Genomic DNA, 19,285 nt, shown 5'->3' on the forward strand with positions numbered 1-19,285 from the left:
TCTGGATATGATGCTGAGCATGTGCACTCAACTTCTTCGGTCGACCACGGCGAGGCCTGTTCTGAGTGGAACCTGTCCTGTTCAACCGCTGTATGGTCTTGACCATCGTGCTGCAGCTCAGTTTCAGAGTCTTGGCAATCTTCTTATAGCCTAGGCCATCTTTATGTAGAGCAACAATTCTTTTTCTCAGATCCTCAGAGAGTTCTTTGCCATGAGGTGCCATGTTGAACTTCCAGTGACCAGTATGGGGGAGTGAGAGCGATAACACCATTTTTAACACACCTGCTCCCCATTCACACCTGAGACCTTGTAACACTATAAATTCACATGACACCGGGGAGGGAAAATGGCTAATTGGGCCCAATTTGGACATTTCAACTAAGGGGCGTACTCACTTTTGTTTCCAGTGGTTTAGACATTAATGGTGTGTTGAGTTATTTTGAGGGGGACAGAAAATTTACACTGTTATACAAGCTGTACACTCACTACTTTACATTGTAGCAAAGTGTAATTTCTTCAGTGCTGTCACATGAAAAGATATAATAAAATATTTACAAAAATGGGAGAGGTATATATATAAAATGTTTGGGGGTTCTACGTAATTTTCTACCAAAAAATACTGATTTTATCTTGTAAGCAACAAAAGTCATAAAAAGACCCAGTCTTTAAATGTGCTCATAGGGAGTGCTTTATAACTGTGTGTGTGTGTGGGGGGGGGGGGGGGGCTTTGGCTGTGAGAAGACAGAGATCTGTGTTCCTGCTTAGCAGAAACACAGGATCTATGTCTCCCCTACTAGAAGAACAGTGATCTGCCTTGCCGGGTCCTGGTTGACATAGGGTCCGTGGGACGCACTGATTGGCTCCCACTGTGTCTAATCACAGTGGGAGCTAGTCATGTACAGGTATGTGATTTCACCTGCAATAGCTGCCACCCTGCAGTATATGTACGTGGGGCGATCAGCAAGTGGTTAAGGTGTATTCTTTCCAAAAACGTTGAGTGCATTGGAGGGGTTTGGGGTCTTTTAGACTACTTTAAGGTGTATTTATTCCAAAACAATTGTGTTTGAAAGACCGTAGCTGTAGCACTTCTCCCTGGGGAGCTGCTTGAAGCGCATTCCCCTGGGTTACCCATAGCAACAACTTATCAATTCTTAGTGCTTAAGTGCTTGGCTCAGTCAGGAGGGGATTTGTTTTTTGTTGTTTTTATTTTAGAATTTGGGATGGGAGAAAGGATGAGTGGGATACTCCAACTGGATGAACTATGCACAGTTTGAGGACTTCTAGCTATGTTGAGTGCAGCAAGGCTGCTGCTTCACCTTGCCACTCTAGTGAAGTACTTGATAAGCAAACTATATTGTGAATTGCTCTTCAGGGCCCCGCTTGGTACCCCCTTTACCCTTTACTCTTCAGGGTTATACTTGGCATCCCCTTTACTCTTACTATCTGTGTGAGCTGACCTTCTATCCTCTGACTTCTCTGGAGTGGTCCCCCTTCCTGGGCAGACCCCTTGGCAAGCCCCCTGGTACTCATGGACACTGTTTTCCCAGACGACTCTGCCAGCAGCTCCACCATCAGCTTTACCGGATGCTTCAGGCTCAGCTCCACACCTGGCTCACTATGCCGACTGCCAGTGACCACCTTCCTCAGACAGCAGGAGGAGAGACAGCCATCACCCTCCTCCTGGGACTGCCAAATATGCCTGTCACATGTGCCATTGGCTTTTATGGTCAGTCAAAGGATGCACTGCAGTGGTTCCCTCCCAGTGGGACTGCCACAAAAGCCTGTTTGCCACTGGCCAGGTTTCCTCCACTGTCTGACAGGCTCCCCTATTGGATACAGTGGGGACACTCCCTTAGACCAAATGACTCACACCTGGACACATGTAACAGGCATAACTAACAGATCAGGCTCCCCTGATAAGCAGATGGAGCATAACATTGCTTTTAACCACTTTAACACCGGAGGATTTTGCTGCTTAATGACCAGGCCCTATTTTGCGATTCGGCACTGCGCGATTTTAACGGACTATTGTGTGGCCGTGCGATGCTGTACCCAATCAAAATTGACATCCTTTTTTTTTCCCCACAAATAGAGCTTTCTTTTGGTGGTATTTGATCACCTGTGTGATTTTAATTTTTTGTGCTATAAACAAAAAAAGAGCGACAATTTTGAAAAAAAAAAAAAACAATATTTTTCACATTCTGCTATATAACATTCCCAAAAAAAAATCGCAATAAGCGAATTTTGATTGGTTTGCACAAAAGTTATTGCGTTTACTAACTACGGGAAAGATTTATGTCATTTTTATTGTTTTTGTTTTTTTTTTTTACTAGCAATGGCGGCGATCTGTGACTTTTTGTGGGACTGCGACAGATCAGACCCCTAACTGACATTTTTGACACTTTTAAGGGGTACCAGTGACATTACTACAGTAAAAAGTGCTAAAAATATGCACTGTTACTGTAATAATGCCATTGCAGGGAAACGGTTAATACTATGGGTGTTCAAGGGGTTAAATGTAAGCCTAGGGGAGTGATTCTAACTGTGGGGGGGTTGGGCTTTTGAGATGACCATAGAGACATGCGATCCCATATAGCAGGATCACATGAGCTCTGTAATCATCTCAGGGAAAAGGACGGCTGTGCTTACATCAGCCATCCGTCCTTCTCTGTAAGCAGGGATAGATTGCCGGTGTCAGGCGGCCATCGGAGTCGCCTGACACTCGTGCCTGACACGGGACTTTGCCTGGGAAAGCCAGCCTGCCACAGTACACAGGGCCACTGATAGGGGGGACCACCAGCCCTCTTGTAGGGGGCCCGAGCACACAGGGGGGGCCACACAGAGAGGGGGATTAGTGATGGACAACAAAAACAGAAATCTTCCTCCAGCACCTGAATCAGATCTGTCCCTCTCCCTGCTATCAGCTTGTATCTGTTGAGAAAGAGACAGTTGTCCCTCACTAATCCCCCTCCCTTGTGTGGGCCCCCCTCCCAGCACTTATCTCTGCTCAGGAGTTTATTTGTAAATTGTAACTTTGTTTCTCTCTCTCTGTCTCTCTAAGACCCCGTTCAGACAGGGGCGACATGACTTGCTGCGGCGACCTGTGAAGTCATATAATTGAAGTCAATGCAAGTTGCCTCCAGGTCGCCCCAAAGTAGTACAGGACCCTTTTTCTAAGTCGGAGCGACTTGTGTCGCTCCTATTAGAACGGGTCCTGTGCTTATCAATGGCAGGCGACCGACCGCCTGACAAGTCGCGCTAGTGTGAATGGGGTCTGATGACTGAGCTCCAACTTGCCCAGCTTTTATATTTTTCTCATGTCATCTTTTTTAACATAGTTTTTTTTTTAGATTTAGCAGGAATTATGCAAGTAATGTTATATTTGTGTCTGCTAATAGTGATTTTGTAGTAATTTTAGCAGCTAAATATATCTTTAATATTTTCTTGGGGGGGCAATGCAAGGTAGTCTGTACGGGGCTCCACGATTTCTAACAGCAGCCCTGGCAGTACATCTGCGGCGGCTGGTCGTTATGTGGCTAACCCTAACCTAGCACCTATCTAGGAGGGTGTTATATATATATATATATATATATATATATATATATATATATATATGTATGTATGTGTATATATATATATATATATATATATATATATATATATATATATATATATATATATAATGTTTGGGGGTTCTAAGTAATTTTCTAGAAAGAAATTATGATTTTAACTTGTAAGTAACACAAGTCAGAAGAAGGCCTGGTCTTTAAGTGGGTAAAACAGATCTTAATAGAAGTATCATCATATGCAGGATCTAAAACATGAATAAAATGATAGCGGCCATGTGAATGTTGCCTTAAAAGAGCAGAAGAGGTAACTTGAAGAGAGAGAAGAATGATTAGTGTGGGAAATTGGCTGCTTGAATGAAAGCAGCGTGCACGTCTATAGAGAGGCAGGGGATTTCTAGCTTCCTCTGAAAGGCAATTGTCGGCATCCTGTGAGTTGTAGGTTTGCCAGTGTATTGCTGACATGTTGTTTTATGCATTGGCGCTATGAAGCTCTCTGGAAGCACGGAGTCAGCTCGCACAGAGGGGTTGGGTCCATAGCTCGAGCTGGATTGCACACATTGGTTCCTCGGGAAGGCGTGTTGTTCCATCCGCTGCTCCAAGCTACGTGCGGCTCTGGCGCTGTCCATGATGCAGGTGCTGAAACCAAGCCCACTGCCGCTCTCTGCTCAATGAATGAATGAAAGAAAGAAGAGGAGCCGCAGGCGCTGTCCCCGGCTCAGGTGCTGAAATCCAGCCGTGCTGAACCCGAGCCGAGCCGCCCCCTCCCCTGATACAAGGACGACTCGGGCAGCCATGAAGCAAGCTCTGCTGAATTACCGCTAGCTCGGAAACGATCAGGGGCCCCCGATCTCCTTCATCCTCCCACCCAGGGAAGATCGGAACAAAGCCATGGATTTATTGGGGAAGCAGCCACCTTCATTGTCACCTGTCTGCTGGTTGTGTATGGTAAAGTGCTGCGATTTCATGAGGATGTGAGAGTCAGGCTATTGTGGGGAGGGGTCGGGTGAGTGCTGTTTACCTGCTAAGATGGCTTTTACTAGGAGGTGTGTAGGGCTGTCTGCAGCCCTCTTAATGCTAATGAACGTGGTCACAGGGCAGCTTAGGTACTCGGTGAAGGAGGAGTTAAATCATGGGGCGTTTGTGGGCAATGTCATCAGTGACCTGGGTCTAGATCTCAAGCAGTTGCCCACACGAAGCTTCAGTATCACATCTGGCAATGACAAGCAGTATTTTGATGTCAATCTAGGCAATGGAGTGCTATTTGTAAATAGAACAATAGATCGGGAATTGCTTTGTGTCCCAAGTGTCCCCTGTATAATCAATCTTGAGGTCGTTGTAGGGAACCCTGTGGAGGTGCACAACATTGAGGTAGAGATATTAGACATTAATGATCATGCCCCTAAATTCCCTAGAAATGAATACTATTTGAATATCAGTGAGTCAGCTGTGCCTGGAGCTAGGTTCCCTATTGAGAGCGCACTGGATCCTGACATAGGAAGCAATTCTATTCAGACTTATAAACTAAGTGACAATGATTTTTTTGCACTGGACCTAAAGACATTTAACGGCAACAGCAAGCTGATTGAAATTGTTTTGAAAAAACCATTAGACAGAGAACAGAAATCTCTTCATCGGCTGGTTCTTACAGCTATAGATGGGGGCAGTCAGGCAAAATCTGGCACGGCCCAAATTTTGATCAATGTGATGGACACAAACGATAACAATCCATTCTTTGATAAATCTACCTACAAAGCTAGCCTGCTTGAAAATTCGCCAGCAGGTACTTTAGTGGTCAAGCTAAATGCATCTGATCCAGATGAAGGGTCAAATGGTGAAGTTTTATATTCATTCAGTAGCTATACCCCACAGAAAGTTAGGCAGTTGTTTACTATAGATGCCAAATCTGGAGAAGTTAGAGTAAATGGACCGTTGGACTTTGAAAAATCATCATCCTATGAAATCTATGTGCAGGCCACTGATAAAGGTCCAGTTCCTATGGCAGGACATTGCAAAGTGTTGGTTGAAATAATTGATGCCAATGACAATGCCCCAGAGATAGTTGTGACTTCAAATTATTCTCCTGTTGCTGAAAACTCACAGGAAGACACCGTTGTGGCTTTAATTAGTGTAAATGACAAAGATTCAGGGATCAACAAACAAGTTAGCCTAACGATCCAGCAAAACCTTCCATTTAAATTAAAGGCATTTAAAAATAGTTATACACTGGTGACTGATGGTAAACTGGATCGAGAAAAGTGTCCTTCTTACAATATCACAGTGACAGCTACAGACTCTGGAAATCCACCACTGTCAACTCAGAGAACACTCTATGTGGAAATCTCAGATGTGAATGACAACCCTCCAGTATTTGATGAGCCATCTTACTCTATGTATGTTTTGGAAAACAATGCCCCAGGAGTATCGGTGTTCTCAGTAAAAGCCATGGATCCAGATTCCAATGAAAATGCATTTGTTTCATACATGCTTCTTCAGGGGGATGCTGAAGGCCTCCCTGTTTCTACATATGTTTCTGTCAAATCTGACAATGGAACTATATATGCAGTCCAGTCATTTGACTATGAAAAACTAAGAGAATTTCGATTTGTTGTTCAAGCACAAGATGCTGGAAACCCTCCACTTAGCAGCACTGCTACTGTATATGTTTTTGTTGTGGATCAAAATGATCACGCGCCAACAATTTTGTTTCCTGCCCCTACAAACAGTTCAAGGTCCATTGAGATGATTCCCCAAGCTGCAAGCGCTGACTACCTTGTTACAAAAGTTATTGCAGTTGACTCAGACTCTGGACAAAATGCCTGGTTGTTTTATAACTTAGGCAAATCCACAGATCCTAAACTTTTTAAGGTGGACTTGCATACAGGGGAAATAAGGACTACAAGGAAAGTTGCAGATGACAGTATTACCAATTACAACTTGACTGTTATTGTAAGAGACAATGGGGAACCTCCTCTTTCCTCTTCCACCACCATAAGTGTGGCTGTTGTGGACAGGATTTCAAAACTTGTCCCTGGCTCCCGTAGACATGTCAAAAACAGCACAAGCTACTCTGAAATGACTATTTATTTGATAATAGCTCTGTGTTCTATTTCATTTGTATTTCTTTTGACGCTGATTGTCATTTTTATTCTTAAATGCTGTAAATGTACAAGTAATGTTGACCCTTGCTGCACTGGTTGCTGCGCAGGGTGTTGTATCGTTCAGAACCCAAACCCCGCAGACCCGTACAAACAAGCCAACAATAACATTGAAACCAGACTTCCACCTGGATTAAAAGCACAGCCTCATTTTATTGAGGTTAGGGGGAATGGATCACTTACAAAGACCTACTGCTACAAGGCCTGCATGACAGCTGGGTCAGGAAGTGACACTTTTATGTTTTATAATACTGGTGTTCCAGTAGGAACTATGCCACATGCAGTGATTGCAGACAGAAACCTAACAGCCCAGAGTGGACAGAGACATAGTCTAATCATCTTACAAAGTGAAACAACTACTCCTGTAGAGGTGAGACTAAATATACTACTGTTAATGCTTACTGTGCATAAAACTCATCATTTGTTTGTCTTTGTGATTTCTATTTGTTTCTAATATATAAAGGCATTTATGCTGCCCCTAGGACAAGTTACAAGAAATGGCACAACTCCTTAAAGCGAGTTCCACCCTGGGAATACTTTTTTTAATAAAAATACCCCTGGGACAGTTAGGGCTAGTACATTCCACAATGGCTAACCTCTGATCTGTCCTGGGTTGCACTTACCTTTTAGAAGAAATACTTACCTTGAAAAAGTATTGTCCAGCGCTGCCATCTCAGGTGTGGGCAGCTTGAAGCCAGCGCGATCCTCTTCTGCGTCCTCTTCCGTCTTCTTCGGTCCCTCAATGCACTGCACCGGCCCCGCCGTCACTTCCGGTGCCGCATCGTCATCCCTGCACAGCTTCTGGGCATGCCCAGAAGCTGTTTAGCAAGGTATGACGGCGCCTGCACCGGAACTGACGTTGGGGCCGGTGCAGGCGCATTGATTCCTGGGAGTGATGACGTTCAGCTCCCAGGAATCATTGCAAGCCAGGAAGTGACGAATCGCCGTGGCCGCCGAGGGGAGGAAGAGGAAGTAAGGTAAGTATATTTTCTTCTAAACCAGGTAAGTAAAAAAAAAAAAAAAAATTGCGATTATCCATTTGTTTTTCAGGTGACCCCGGGCATGAAGATGGAGGTAAGTTTAATTGTAGGTTGGAACTCCTCTTTAAATAACCTTTTCTGTCATATAAAAGGTAGTGAGATGAAACATGTTTTTGTATTTCAGCATTTATAATTCATGTGAAACATTTTTACATTTTTAATACAGGGCTATAGAATTGTGCATCTGCCAGGTGAGTATGAGTCGTTTTATGGAAAGTATAGTAAAACTGACTTTTTAGTACATATTAGTGAACTTGATTTAAACAAGTGCATGTTGTGGACCAGAACAATAATCACAAAAATATAAGTGGTAAAATAGAGAAACTAGTAATGTGAGAAGCACAGAACCCACCGTTGCTTGCTGGCATCTCTTCTGAAAATGCTGGCTGACTGGCTGTCATACTGACCTACTTTGATACTTTGAACCTGGAACAGGTATGCAAATAGAAATCTCTGACTTCTCAGGCTTTGCTGCCTTTTGCACTTGGTCAGTGATTCAAAAGATAATAAAGCCAGTCGTTCAGCAAAATTCCCAGGCAACTTGCATTTTCAGAAGGAATTAATGTATGGATTGCTTTAAATGTTTTTTTTTGTTACTGATCTAGAAAAAAATGTGAATAATTTATAGAAATGTAAGCAAATTGAAAGCAGTGGCCTATAGCAACCTATGGAATTCTTGGTTTTTCTCTAGGTAAACGTAATGGTTGCTAGGAATTAGCTCCAGTTTTCAGGAATCATCTGTGCATGCACTGAAGTCTCTGTACACAGAGCAAAGTGATAAACTAAGTGGAACAATGAAACAATTCATAGTTTTGCTGATAAAATATGAAATCGGGTTTACATGAGCGACTGCACTTTTAACATCACACATGCAGATAGTACTGACGTAGGTAACTTTCATGCATTGAGATGCATTGTGATATAACCCAAATGCCATTACTGTATAATGTTGGTAATCAATATAATGTCACTAAACCAGTGTTTTTCAACCTTTTGTCAGTCAAGGCACCCTTTAAAATTATGGACAGTCTCGAGGAACCCCATTTTAAAATGTAAAAAACGTTTCTAATAGTTTTACATAGTGCAGCAACATCAACACAAATAGGGCACCCAATGGTAGATGGGATTTTTTTTTTCTTCCAAAGCAAATACACTTTTGCACACTGGTACTGACTAGTATTCCAATGTTTCTCTTCTCCCTCAATTTCTTTCCATCCGTAAGCTAATGTGACCCAGTGCTGATGGAGATAGGCAGAGAAGGGTCAAACAAGGATGCTGTGGAGGCAACTGACATCCCCCTTATCAACTGATGACATAATTGGTTGTTAGGATGCCAGTGTCTGGAAAGTCATAATGATGCCTGAGAAAACATGTGGCTTTGTGTAACTAAAAGGCAGGCTATATCCACCAGCTGGCTTGTATATATGTAATTTTTTTTCAATTCTTAGGCATTTTGCCAAGACACCCCTGACGAAGCCTCAAGGCACCCTGGTTGAAAAATGCTGCTCTAAACAAATGCGCAAATATAGTGCAAATACAGTATGCTTATTTTTTTTACATGCCAAAGCATTTTTAAATTCAGGCCCATCAGTTTTGTAATTCAGATGTATCTTGCACAGCTAATCAGGTGGTATGCATATTCCCTGGCACAGCAGTTCAGCTTCTTAGATTCGAGGCTTCCTATTTTACCTCATTTTCAATGACTGCATCTCCTCCCCTAGCTCCCTTAGCTGATAATATCTTCTCTACAAGTTAATCGCATTATAACCTATTTTCTGTTTTTATTTACTACTGAAAAACACCAAGTTACAGAATAAAAAGACTTATTCAGGGCCGCCATTGGAGGGGGGGAGGGGGATGACAGCCCATACACCTGTAGTGGGCCTGGGTGCTAAGTGCATACAGGAGAAGGGGGCTGAGTGTTTACAGGTGTGAGGGGGGCTGAGTGCATACAGGTGTGAGGGGGGCTGAGTGCATACAGGTGTGAGGGGGGGCTGAGTGCATACAGGTGTGAGGGGGGGGCTGAGTGCATACAGGTGTGAGGGGGGGCTGAGTGCATACAGGTGTGAGGGGGGCTGGGTGCATATAGGTGTGAAGGGGGGCTGAATGCATACAGGTGTGAGGGGGGCTGAGTGCATACAGGTGAAGGGGGCTCAGCATGTACAGGTGTGAGGGGGACTGAATGCATACAGGTTTGAGGGGGGCTGAGTGCATACAGGTGTGAGGGGGGCTAAGTGTGTACAGGTGTAAAGGGGGCTGAGTGTGTGCAGGTGTATGAGTGGGTTAAATGCATACAGGTGTGAGGGTGGGCTGACTTCATACAGGTGAGAGGAGGGGGTTGAGTGTGTACAGGTTTGAGGGGGGCTTAGTGCATACAGGTGTGAGGGAGGCTGAGTGCATACAGGTGTGAGGGGGACTGAGTGCATACAGGTTTGAGGGGGGCTGAGTGTGTACAGGTGTAAGGGGGGCTGAGTGTGTACAGGTGTGAGGGGGGCTGAGTGTGTACAGGTGTGAGGGGAGCTGAGTGTGTACAGGAGTGAGCGGGGGGCTGAGTGTGTACAGGTGTGAGGGGGGTTGAGTGTGTACAGGGGTATGAGTAGGGTAAATGCGTACATGTGGGAGGAGGGGGTTGAGTGTGTACAGGTGTGAAGAGGGGGCTGAATGCATACAGATGTAAGGAGGGGTCTGAGTATGTACAGGTGTGCAGGGGGCTGAGTGCATACAGGTGTGGGGGGGACTGGGTGCATACAGCTATGGGGGAGGTTTAAGTGTGTACTGGTGTGGGGGGGCTGAGTGTGTAATGGTGTGGAGGGCTGAGTGTGTACAGGTGCTGAATTGGGCAGTCTTTTTGCTAGATTGGGCCATCTCTTTGCTGAAAATTTGTGGATGTCTCTTTGGTGGATTGGGATGTCTCTTTGCTAAATGTATTTGTTTTTTTGTTTTTTTTTGGAGGTTTTTTTTGTTTTGGAGATTTTTTTTTTTTGTTCTCTTATGTAGCACTACTCCCATGGGAGTTGCTGGTTACAAATTCCTCTGGGTTACCCATAGCAACAACTTGGTAGTATAGCATATTCAAAGTGCTTGGCTCAGTCAGAAATCAGTCTAGGGCTTTTGGTTTTTGTTGTTTTATTTGAGAACTAGGATAGGAGAAGGGATGAGTGGGATACTCCAACTGAACAACTATGCACAATTGCTAAGACTTCTAAATATAGCTGAATGTGGCAAGGGCACTGCTTCACCTTGTCACTGCAGTGAAGAAAAATTTACTGAAGTGTATTGTTTTGTGAATCACTCTTCAGGGCCCTACTTGGTACCCCCTTTGTCCCTAATCTTCAGGGTTCTATTCAGCACCCCCTTTACTATGACACGCTTTGTGAGATAGCCCCTTGATCCTCTGACTTCACTGGAGTGGTCCCCCTTCCTAGGCAGACCCTTTGGCAAGTCCCCTGGTACTCACGAACATTGTTTTTCTGGGAAGACTCTGCCAGCAGCTCCACTGTCAGCTCCACTGGATCCTCTGTAGCTCAGCTCCACACCTGGTTCACTAGGCCGACCGCCTAAGACAGCCTTCCTCATACAGCAGGAGGAGAGACAGCCGTCAGCCTCCTCCTAGGATTCTGCTTCCCACCAAAGACACCCTGTCACATGTCCCCTCAGCTTTTATGAGCAATCCCAGGATGTACTGCGAGAGTGCCCACCCACTGAGACTCCCACAAAGGCCAATGTGTCACTGGCTAGGTTTCCTCCACTGTCCAACAAGCTCCCTCATTGGATACAGTGGGGACACTCCCGCAGACCCAGTTAATCACACCTGGAAACATGTAACAAGCAACCTAACAGATCAGACTCCCCTGATAAGCAGAAGGAGCAATAAAAGCTTTTACCTAGCACCTACCTAGGAGGGTGCTACATCTAGATCTGCTAGGGGAGGATAGATTGGAGGGGCATTGAAAAGGTATTGCAGTTAGTGTTAGTGTAGGGTCCTGCTCAAAAGAGTCTACCTTGTCGTGGTGGCAGGCTTCATATTTGTTTGGCTAAAATATAATTCGTTACTGTTAAATCTTGAAAGCACTGATGACTTGGAATACACTTTTCATTTTCATATATTAGGTTGTAAGAGGGTTAAAATTAAAGTGGTGCACTGAAGGACTCGGTGGGATAGCCGGTCCTGGGGAATGTTGGTAGTCAGGGCCAGGCTTAAAGTTGTGTAAGGGGCCCCAACATTTCTGAAAGAGATTTGAAAGTTATAGTCATGTGGGTCCTTGTGTTGAATCTTTGTAAATTGAGCCTAATATACAGTATAGTATTCAGGTTTATCAGCTCTATCTTATTCTATTTCCTTGTTGGCATGGATCCAGCACTGGGAAAATAAAAGAAAAAAAATAATTGGTTGAATAGCAGGTAAAAGGTTATATGTAAACAAATGCCTTGTAAAACAACTGATTCAGTTTAAAATAGGAATAAAAAGCAAACCATTTGTATATATATATATATATATATATATATATATATATATATATATATATATATATGTGGCACCCTCCTAGGTAGGTGCTAGGCAACGCATCTATTGGCCCTGTTCTGCTTATCAGGAGGGCCTGATCTGTTAGTTAGCCCGTCACATGCTTCCGGGTGTGACCTGTTGACTCTGGGGAGTCTACCCACTGTATCCAATGAGGGATATTGTTGGACAGTGGAGGTAACATAGCCAATAGCACAGCAGGGTTTATGACTGTCCCAGTGGGTGGGCATTGCTGCAATGCATCCTGGGATTGGTAATACATTTTGAGGGGGCATGTGACAGGGCGTCTTTTGGCGGGAGCAAAGTCCCAGGAGGAGGTGGACGGCTGTCTCTCCTCCTGCTGAAGTAAGGGGGGTTGCCAAGGCAGTGGGCCTAGGGACCAGGGGTTGAGCTGTGCTGCAGAGGATCCAGTGTGTGCTGACCAAGTGGAGCTGCTAGGCAGAATACTTCTGGAAAAACTGTATCGTGAGTACTCAAGAATCTGCCCAGGGGTCTGCCTAAGAGAGGGGACCACTCCAGAGGGGTCAAAGGGATCAAGGAGCGAGCTAACCCAGAGTGTTGCAGTAAAGGGGGTGCCAAGTTGTCAAGCCCTGAAGATTAGGGGGTGAAAGGGGGCGCCAGGAAGGGCCCTGAAGTTCTGCAGTGCAGTCTACTTTAAAGGATAGCTACATCAGGAAAAGAGTACCTCAGGAAGCTAACAGGACTCTTTCACAGCCAAAGGCAAAGTAAAGCAGCGGCCTAGCCGTGACTAGCTCAATCAGCCTTAACCAGCGTCAGTCAGTGTTAACCAGCGTTAATCAGCATTTTTCTGGATCATCCCTGCCTATTGTGCATAGTTCAGTTCAGTTGGAGTATCCCACTCATCCCTTCTCCTGTCCAAGTTCCTAATAAAACATAAAAATCAAAGAAATTGGACTGGTCCTTTTCTGACGTAAAAACACTTAGAAATATGTCAGAATGTTCTATTGTTGCTAATGGTAACCCACACTCAGCAGCTCCCAAGGGAGTGGTGCTATATATATATATATATATATATATATATAAACACACACTATATTGTTAAAAGTATTGGGACATCTGCCTTTACATGCACATGAACTTTAATGGCATCCCAGCCTTGTCCAAAGGGTTCAATATTAGGTTGGCCTACCCTTTGCAGCTATAACAGCTTCAACTCTTCTGGGAAGGCTGTCCACAAGGTTTAGGAGTGTGTCTGTGGTAATGTTTGACCATTTTTCAAAAAGCGCATTTGTGAGGTCAGGCACTGATATAGGATGAGAAGGCCTGGCTCACAGTCTCCACTCTAATTCACCCCAAACGTGTTCTATTAGGTTGGGGTCAAGATTTTGTGCAAGCCAGTCAAGTTTATCCACCCCAAACTCACTCATTCATGTCTTTATAGATCTTACTGTGAGCATTGGTCCAAATCATTTGGTGGAGGGGGGATTATGGTGTGGGGTTGTTTTTAGGGGTTGTGCCTGGCCCCTTATTTCCAGTGAAGGGAACTCTTAAGGCGTCAGCATACCAAGACATTTAGGACAATTTCATGCTGCCAACTTTATGGGAACAGTTTGGGAATGGCCCGGCCCCTTCCTGTTCCAACAGAACAAACAACCCCAAACCATAATCCCCCCCTCCACCAAATGATTTGGACCAGTGCACAAAGCAAGGTCCATAAAGACAAGGATGAACGCGTTTGGGGTGGAGGGACTTGACTGGCCTGCACAGAGTCCTGATTTACTGAAGTCAAAACAGTTAGAGGGTATTAACTAAAAGTAAATAGGCAGTTCACTTTGTAAGGGAACTTGCAGTTTGCAAGGGAATTTGACCCAGAGATGAGTTGATGAGGTGAAAAACTGCTAGCTTCCTTCATCCAATCATGTGCAAGCAAACATGTTTTTTTTTTTTTCTTGCATGTGATTGGATGTTCTTTGCAAAACATCACATCCACTATATTCTGCAATTCCCTTGCAAAGTGAAAAGTGTGCCTTTAGTAAATCTCCATGGTGTAGTTTCTAGTTGGATGCTATAGGGTACTGCACCTTGCATATGATGAATGCCCTCTTTTACTTCCTGGCCTTTGTTAGTGCAAATATTAAAATGCAGTAACCTAGAAGCGTTTAACCTGATTACTGTTTAATACAGACAGAGCAGTTATAGTAATTTGTGGTTGATGCTGTAGGTTCTTGCACTTTGGATATTATCAAGGCTTTTGCTTTAACACATACGCCCATCTGCTTAGAAAACAACTTAACACTTACAAACTATGTATTTACAATACTGTAAAGTGAAAGTTTCTATTTGTTATCAAGGTTTGGCTTTCAGTTTGATTAAAAGGCTTCTCTGTAAAATGTATTCAGTGACTTGTAACCTTTTCCATGTTAAAGTTTGGTTGCTAGGAGGATGTTACCCAATATTTCTACATGTTAGTCAATTTAGATGGGCTAAACAATTGCAGTTAACATACCATTAGTAGATGGATGTTTATAATACATACCTTGTATTAACCAGTGGGCAGGTGGCACAGGCACACTGGATCACATACATGTACGTCACCAGCTGATGGGCACGCAGAGCACCGCTCCCATGACCGCTGTGTCCACTGGACACAATGGCTTGTGTCTTCTGGTACCCGGACAATTTAAATGGAAGGGGGATCACATGATCACAATGTTAATACAGCTGGTACCCGGACGATTTAAATGGCAGGGGGATCACATGATCACAATGTTAATACAGCTGGTATGAATGGATTTTATCCTTAGTATTGTGATGATGTGATTGACCCACAGCTATCACATGATACCTGGGCCAATTACAGCACCCTGTACCATGTAATAGCTGTGGGCCAATCACAACACACACATTCATGACAGTGCTGTTACAGTTACAGTTACATCACTTAAACTGCAATCGAAGTACAAAAAAAATAAAAAAAATCCTTGATCACCCTCAGGGTAGTGTCACTATGTTTTGTTTTTTTTTTTTTTGTTTTTTTTTAGCATACTTACATAGTTACATTGTGAGGTTGAAAAAAGACATCAGTCCATCCAGTTCAACCTATGATGTGTGTGTGTGTGTTTGCTGTTAACCGTACATTGTATACCCCTGTATGTTGTGGTCTTTAAGGTTTTCCGTTTTTCCTCTAGTTTTAGTGAGTGGCCACGTGTCTTATTGTATTCCCTTTCTCTGAAAAGTTTGTTCCTTATGCTAGGGTCACCAGTACAGTATTTGTACATTGATATCATAACCCCCCTCAATCGTCTCTTCTACAGAGAGAATAAGTTCAGTGCTTGTAGTCTTTCCTCATAGCCGATGCCCTCCATTCCCCTAATTATTTTTGTTGCCCTTCTACTATCTGAGGTCTGTGTGGCTATTTATTTTTATGGTTAATTTTTCAGTAAAAGTATAGTTATAATTTAAAAGATGTTGAAGTTAACCAATCCAAAGCTTAGCAGCAATGAGTAGAGTGTAATTTACAAGCTACTACACCTGCCCCTAAACTGCACTCCTTGGAGTTCATATCTCAAAACATAATATATATTTGGTGATAGAGACAATAGCTGAATGTGTGCCAAGGCATTTGTAATTCTGGAAGCCATTACATTGACACACAGTTTGCCAGTAACGACTTCTAAGAGCTTGGCAATATCCAGTCAGCTGGCTTAAAATCTGCATTTACCATTCCACATGCCAGCACTTAATAGCTGTGCTTTAAAAAAAAAAAATGAACCTCTGACATCAGTCATCTGCACAAATTGACTTTTATCAGTTAATGTAAAAATCATATGAAAGGACTGGTCGATTCATTTTGTTTTATGTATGCAGGCTTTTGTTGAAAGGCACTGATCTTTGTTCTCCATATTGCTGTATGTTGCAGGTGATGTGTTATTATGCGGCCTCGTCCCAGTTATCTCCTGTGTCTCCAAAGTGCAGTGTATGTGCACATGCAATATTCAGATTCATGCATTCACATCACTGAGCATGGATGCTGTCACAATATGTTTTCATTTTGCAAAAATACATAGGCATAGGCTTTATGGAGTTTACAATAATCATCTTCTGACTTTATCTAGTAGCCTTTTAGTACATTTTACATTTTAAACCTCTCTCACATACACATTGGGGTTGATTAAATAAAACTGAAGAGTGCAAAATCTGATGCATTGTAGCCAACCAGCTTCTAACTTCAGCTTGTTCAATTTAGCTTTGACAAGAAAAAAACTGGAAGCTGATTGATTTCTTTGCAGAGCTGCACCAGATTTTGCACTCTCTAATTTTAGTTGATCAACCCCCAATATATTTTGTGTAAATGTTGTCCTAGATATGACATTTGGCTCTTTCTATATTTAAAAAAAAATGTTTTTTAGATATAAACATTACATTGATGACATTTAGCTTGTTAATGGAATGTAACCAGTTGCCATGATTTTTCTTTCATATAATACGTGCCACCATTCTTTTTTAGCATCTTGCTGATCATCGTCACACTCTTTGTAGTCACTTCCCATCTGCATGCACTCTCTCCAGGAGCAGCTCTATTTCATTGCTCTGAATTGACTTGTAGTCTCTACTGAAAGGGAATGTGAGAGGCTGACAGCATTTACAGCTGTCATAATGCCATTCCCTACAACACCTGCAAAATGTTTGCTTTACGAATAAAATATTTTTTAGAAATGTAAGGCATTGCAATAAAAATACAAAAATATATATAAAAATGACTGCAAAATAGTTAATAGATGACAAACTGGAAAAGTAGTAAACCTTCACCAAAAAATACATATACAACTTTTCAGCCTTTTATTAATAACATTTATTGGGACAAACCCTTATCCTGACAGATGTGTTTCCAACAGTCCGCTTTTTTTTATATGGTTTCAACCTTTTTTCCAATAGAAAAAAAAGTGGTAGCTGGAGTTTGCTGCTATGTTAAAAATAAATTGCTTGAGAGTCAGCCTGTAATTGAAGAAGTCATTTACCTTGCCTTGTGCACTGGTCCAAATCGTTTTTGGGGGGGGGGGGGATTATTGTGTGGGGTACTTTTCAGCGGTTGGGCTTGGCCCCTTAAGGCGTCATCAGCATACCAAGACATTGTGGACAATTTTCATGCTCCCAACTTTGTGGGAACAGTTTGGGGATAGCCCCTTCCTGTTCCAACATGAGAAAGGTCCATTAAGACATGGATGAGCGAGTTTTTGGTGTAGGAATATGACTGGCCTGCACAGAGTCCTGACCTCCCCTTCATAGAACACCTTTGGGATGAATTAGAGCACAGACTGTGAGCCAGGCCTTCTGATCCAACACCAGTGACTGACCTCACAAAGGCGCTTCTGGAAGAATGGCCGAACATTCCCATAGACACACTCCTAAACCTCGTGGACAGCCTTCCCAGAAGAGTTGAAGCTGTTATAGCTGCAAAGGGTGGGCCATTTCAAAATTGAACCCTATGGACTAAGACTGGGATACCATTAAAGTTCATGCGTGTTTAAAGGCAGGTGTTCTAATACTTTTGGTAATATAATGTACATGGACAGATTGCTTATATGCTTTTACGAATATTCTGATAAAAGATTTGACATCTGCCTGTCATGATTGCCCTCATGTTTAGTGTTCCATTTGGCTGAACTTACTACTTTGGTCTTTCCACTTGTAACCAATCTCTCTATTTCTGGAATCTTTGTTTTTGTTAGGTAAGAAGTATTTTGATTTCAAATCATGCATTTCATATCACTAAATTATCAAACTTAATTTTGTTGGGGCCAATTATATTTCCAGGCTTAGAGAAACAATGTAAAATGAAAGACAGTATGCTAGCATGAGCTAAAATAGGAATTTATGCTTGCTATATACCGTATTTTCCGGCGTATAAGACGACTGGGTGTATAAGACGACCCCCCTAATTTTTAAGTTAAAACATAGGTTTTGGGCTATACTCGCCGTATAAGACTACCCCCCTTCCGAAGCAAGGCAACACCATTGAAAAACAACAGATTTCTCATAGATCTCCAAGGTACCCCAAGTACTGTAATACATGTAATCTCTCATAATATCTCCAAGGTACCCTAAGTATAAGTATTACCAATAGATGTAATCTCAAGATGCTGGCTGTGCGGGAATCCTGTACCGGTATACCGTATGTACCGTAGCTTCGGCTACATACAGTATACCGCGCTGAGCAAATCACAGTGAGCGATGTATTCTATTATTGAATGCAAAGCCTGCTCAGATTGGCAGAGTCAGAGAGGCGGGCTGATTTTAGCCAATCTGAGCAGGCTTTGCATTCAATAATAGAATACATCGCTCTCCCTGATTGGCTCAGCGCGGTACACTGTATGTAACCGAAGCTACAGTACATACGGTATACCGGTACAGGATTTCCACACAGCCAGCGTCTTGAGAGATTACGTCTACCGGCAATACTTATACTTAGGTTACCTTGGAGATATTATACTCGGCGTATAAGACGACCCCACATTTTTGGGGGATTTTTTTGAGGTTCAAAAGTAGTCTTATATGCCAGAAAATACAGTACTTTATTGTGTGACACAATTGCTAAGTAGCATCTGTTGTTTTAAGATATTATTCAAAGTGAATTTACAAAATTATTATGAATAGAACTAGATCAGTAATCCTACTCTCCTGGATCTGCGCCCCTTTTTTATCAGGTGGTCACATCAAATCTTTGAAAAACCCCTTACAACAACCCCTTACCCCTTATTACAATACACCGGGTATGCAGAATAACCATGAGCTTCCAGAACACATTTCTTTGCAATTATTCTGAATATGGAGACTTAAATGGGCTAGTACACATAAAATATTACCTACATTTCTTCATCAAAGCTGGGAGGTCATCAGCAGTTTTTTCATGGCAAGTGAACAATTTTTTTTTTAGTGGGCTTCCAAAATTGTAACTGCATTTCTAATAAAACTCTGGTGGCTGTGATTCCTTAACCACTTGCCGAACGCCTGCCGCAGTTTTACTGCGACAGGCTGGCT

At 42.9% G+C, this 19,285-nt stretch overlaps 1 protein-coding gene across 17 annotated transcripts in view; it reads left to right on the plus strand.

The window, feature by feature from the left end:
* LOC309552109 (protocadherin alpha-C2-like) overlaps window positions 1–19,285 on the plus strand; it is a 426,489-nt gene that overhangs the window by 319,248 nt on the left and 87,956 nt on the right. The window contains exon 1 of one of the 17 annotated variants that reach the window (XM_082252892.1): window positions 4,579–7,094. The exons of the other annotated variants lie outside the window; for them this stretch is intronic. Within the exon in view, the coding sequence (XP_082109018.1) occupies window positions 4,596–7,094 (2,499 nt within the window). The 5' untranslated portion in view covers window positions 4,579–4,595. Of the gene's footprint in view, window positions 1–4,578; window positions 7,095–19,285 lie in introns of those variants that run through there. 17 annotated transcript variants of the gene reach the window in all.

Source organism: Pelophylax lessonae, assembly GCF_965119305.1.
Source record: "Pelophylax lessonae genome assembly, chromosome: 4".
Classification (NCBI taxonomy): Eukaryota; Metazoa; Chordata; class Amphibia; order Anura; family Ranidae; genus Pelophylax; species Pelophylax lessonae.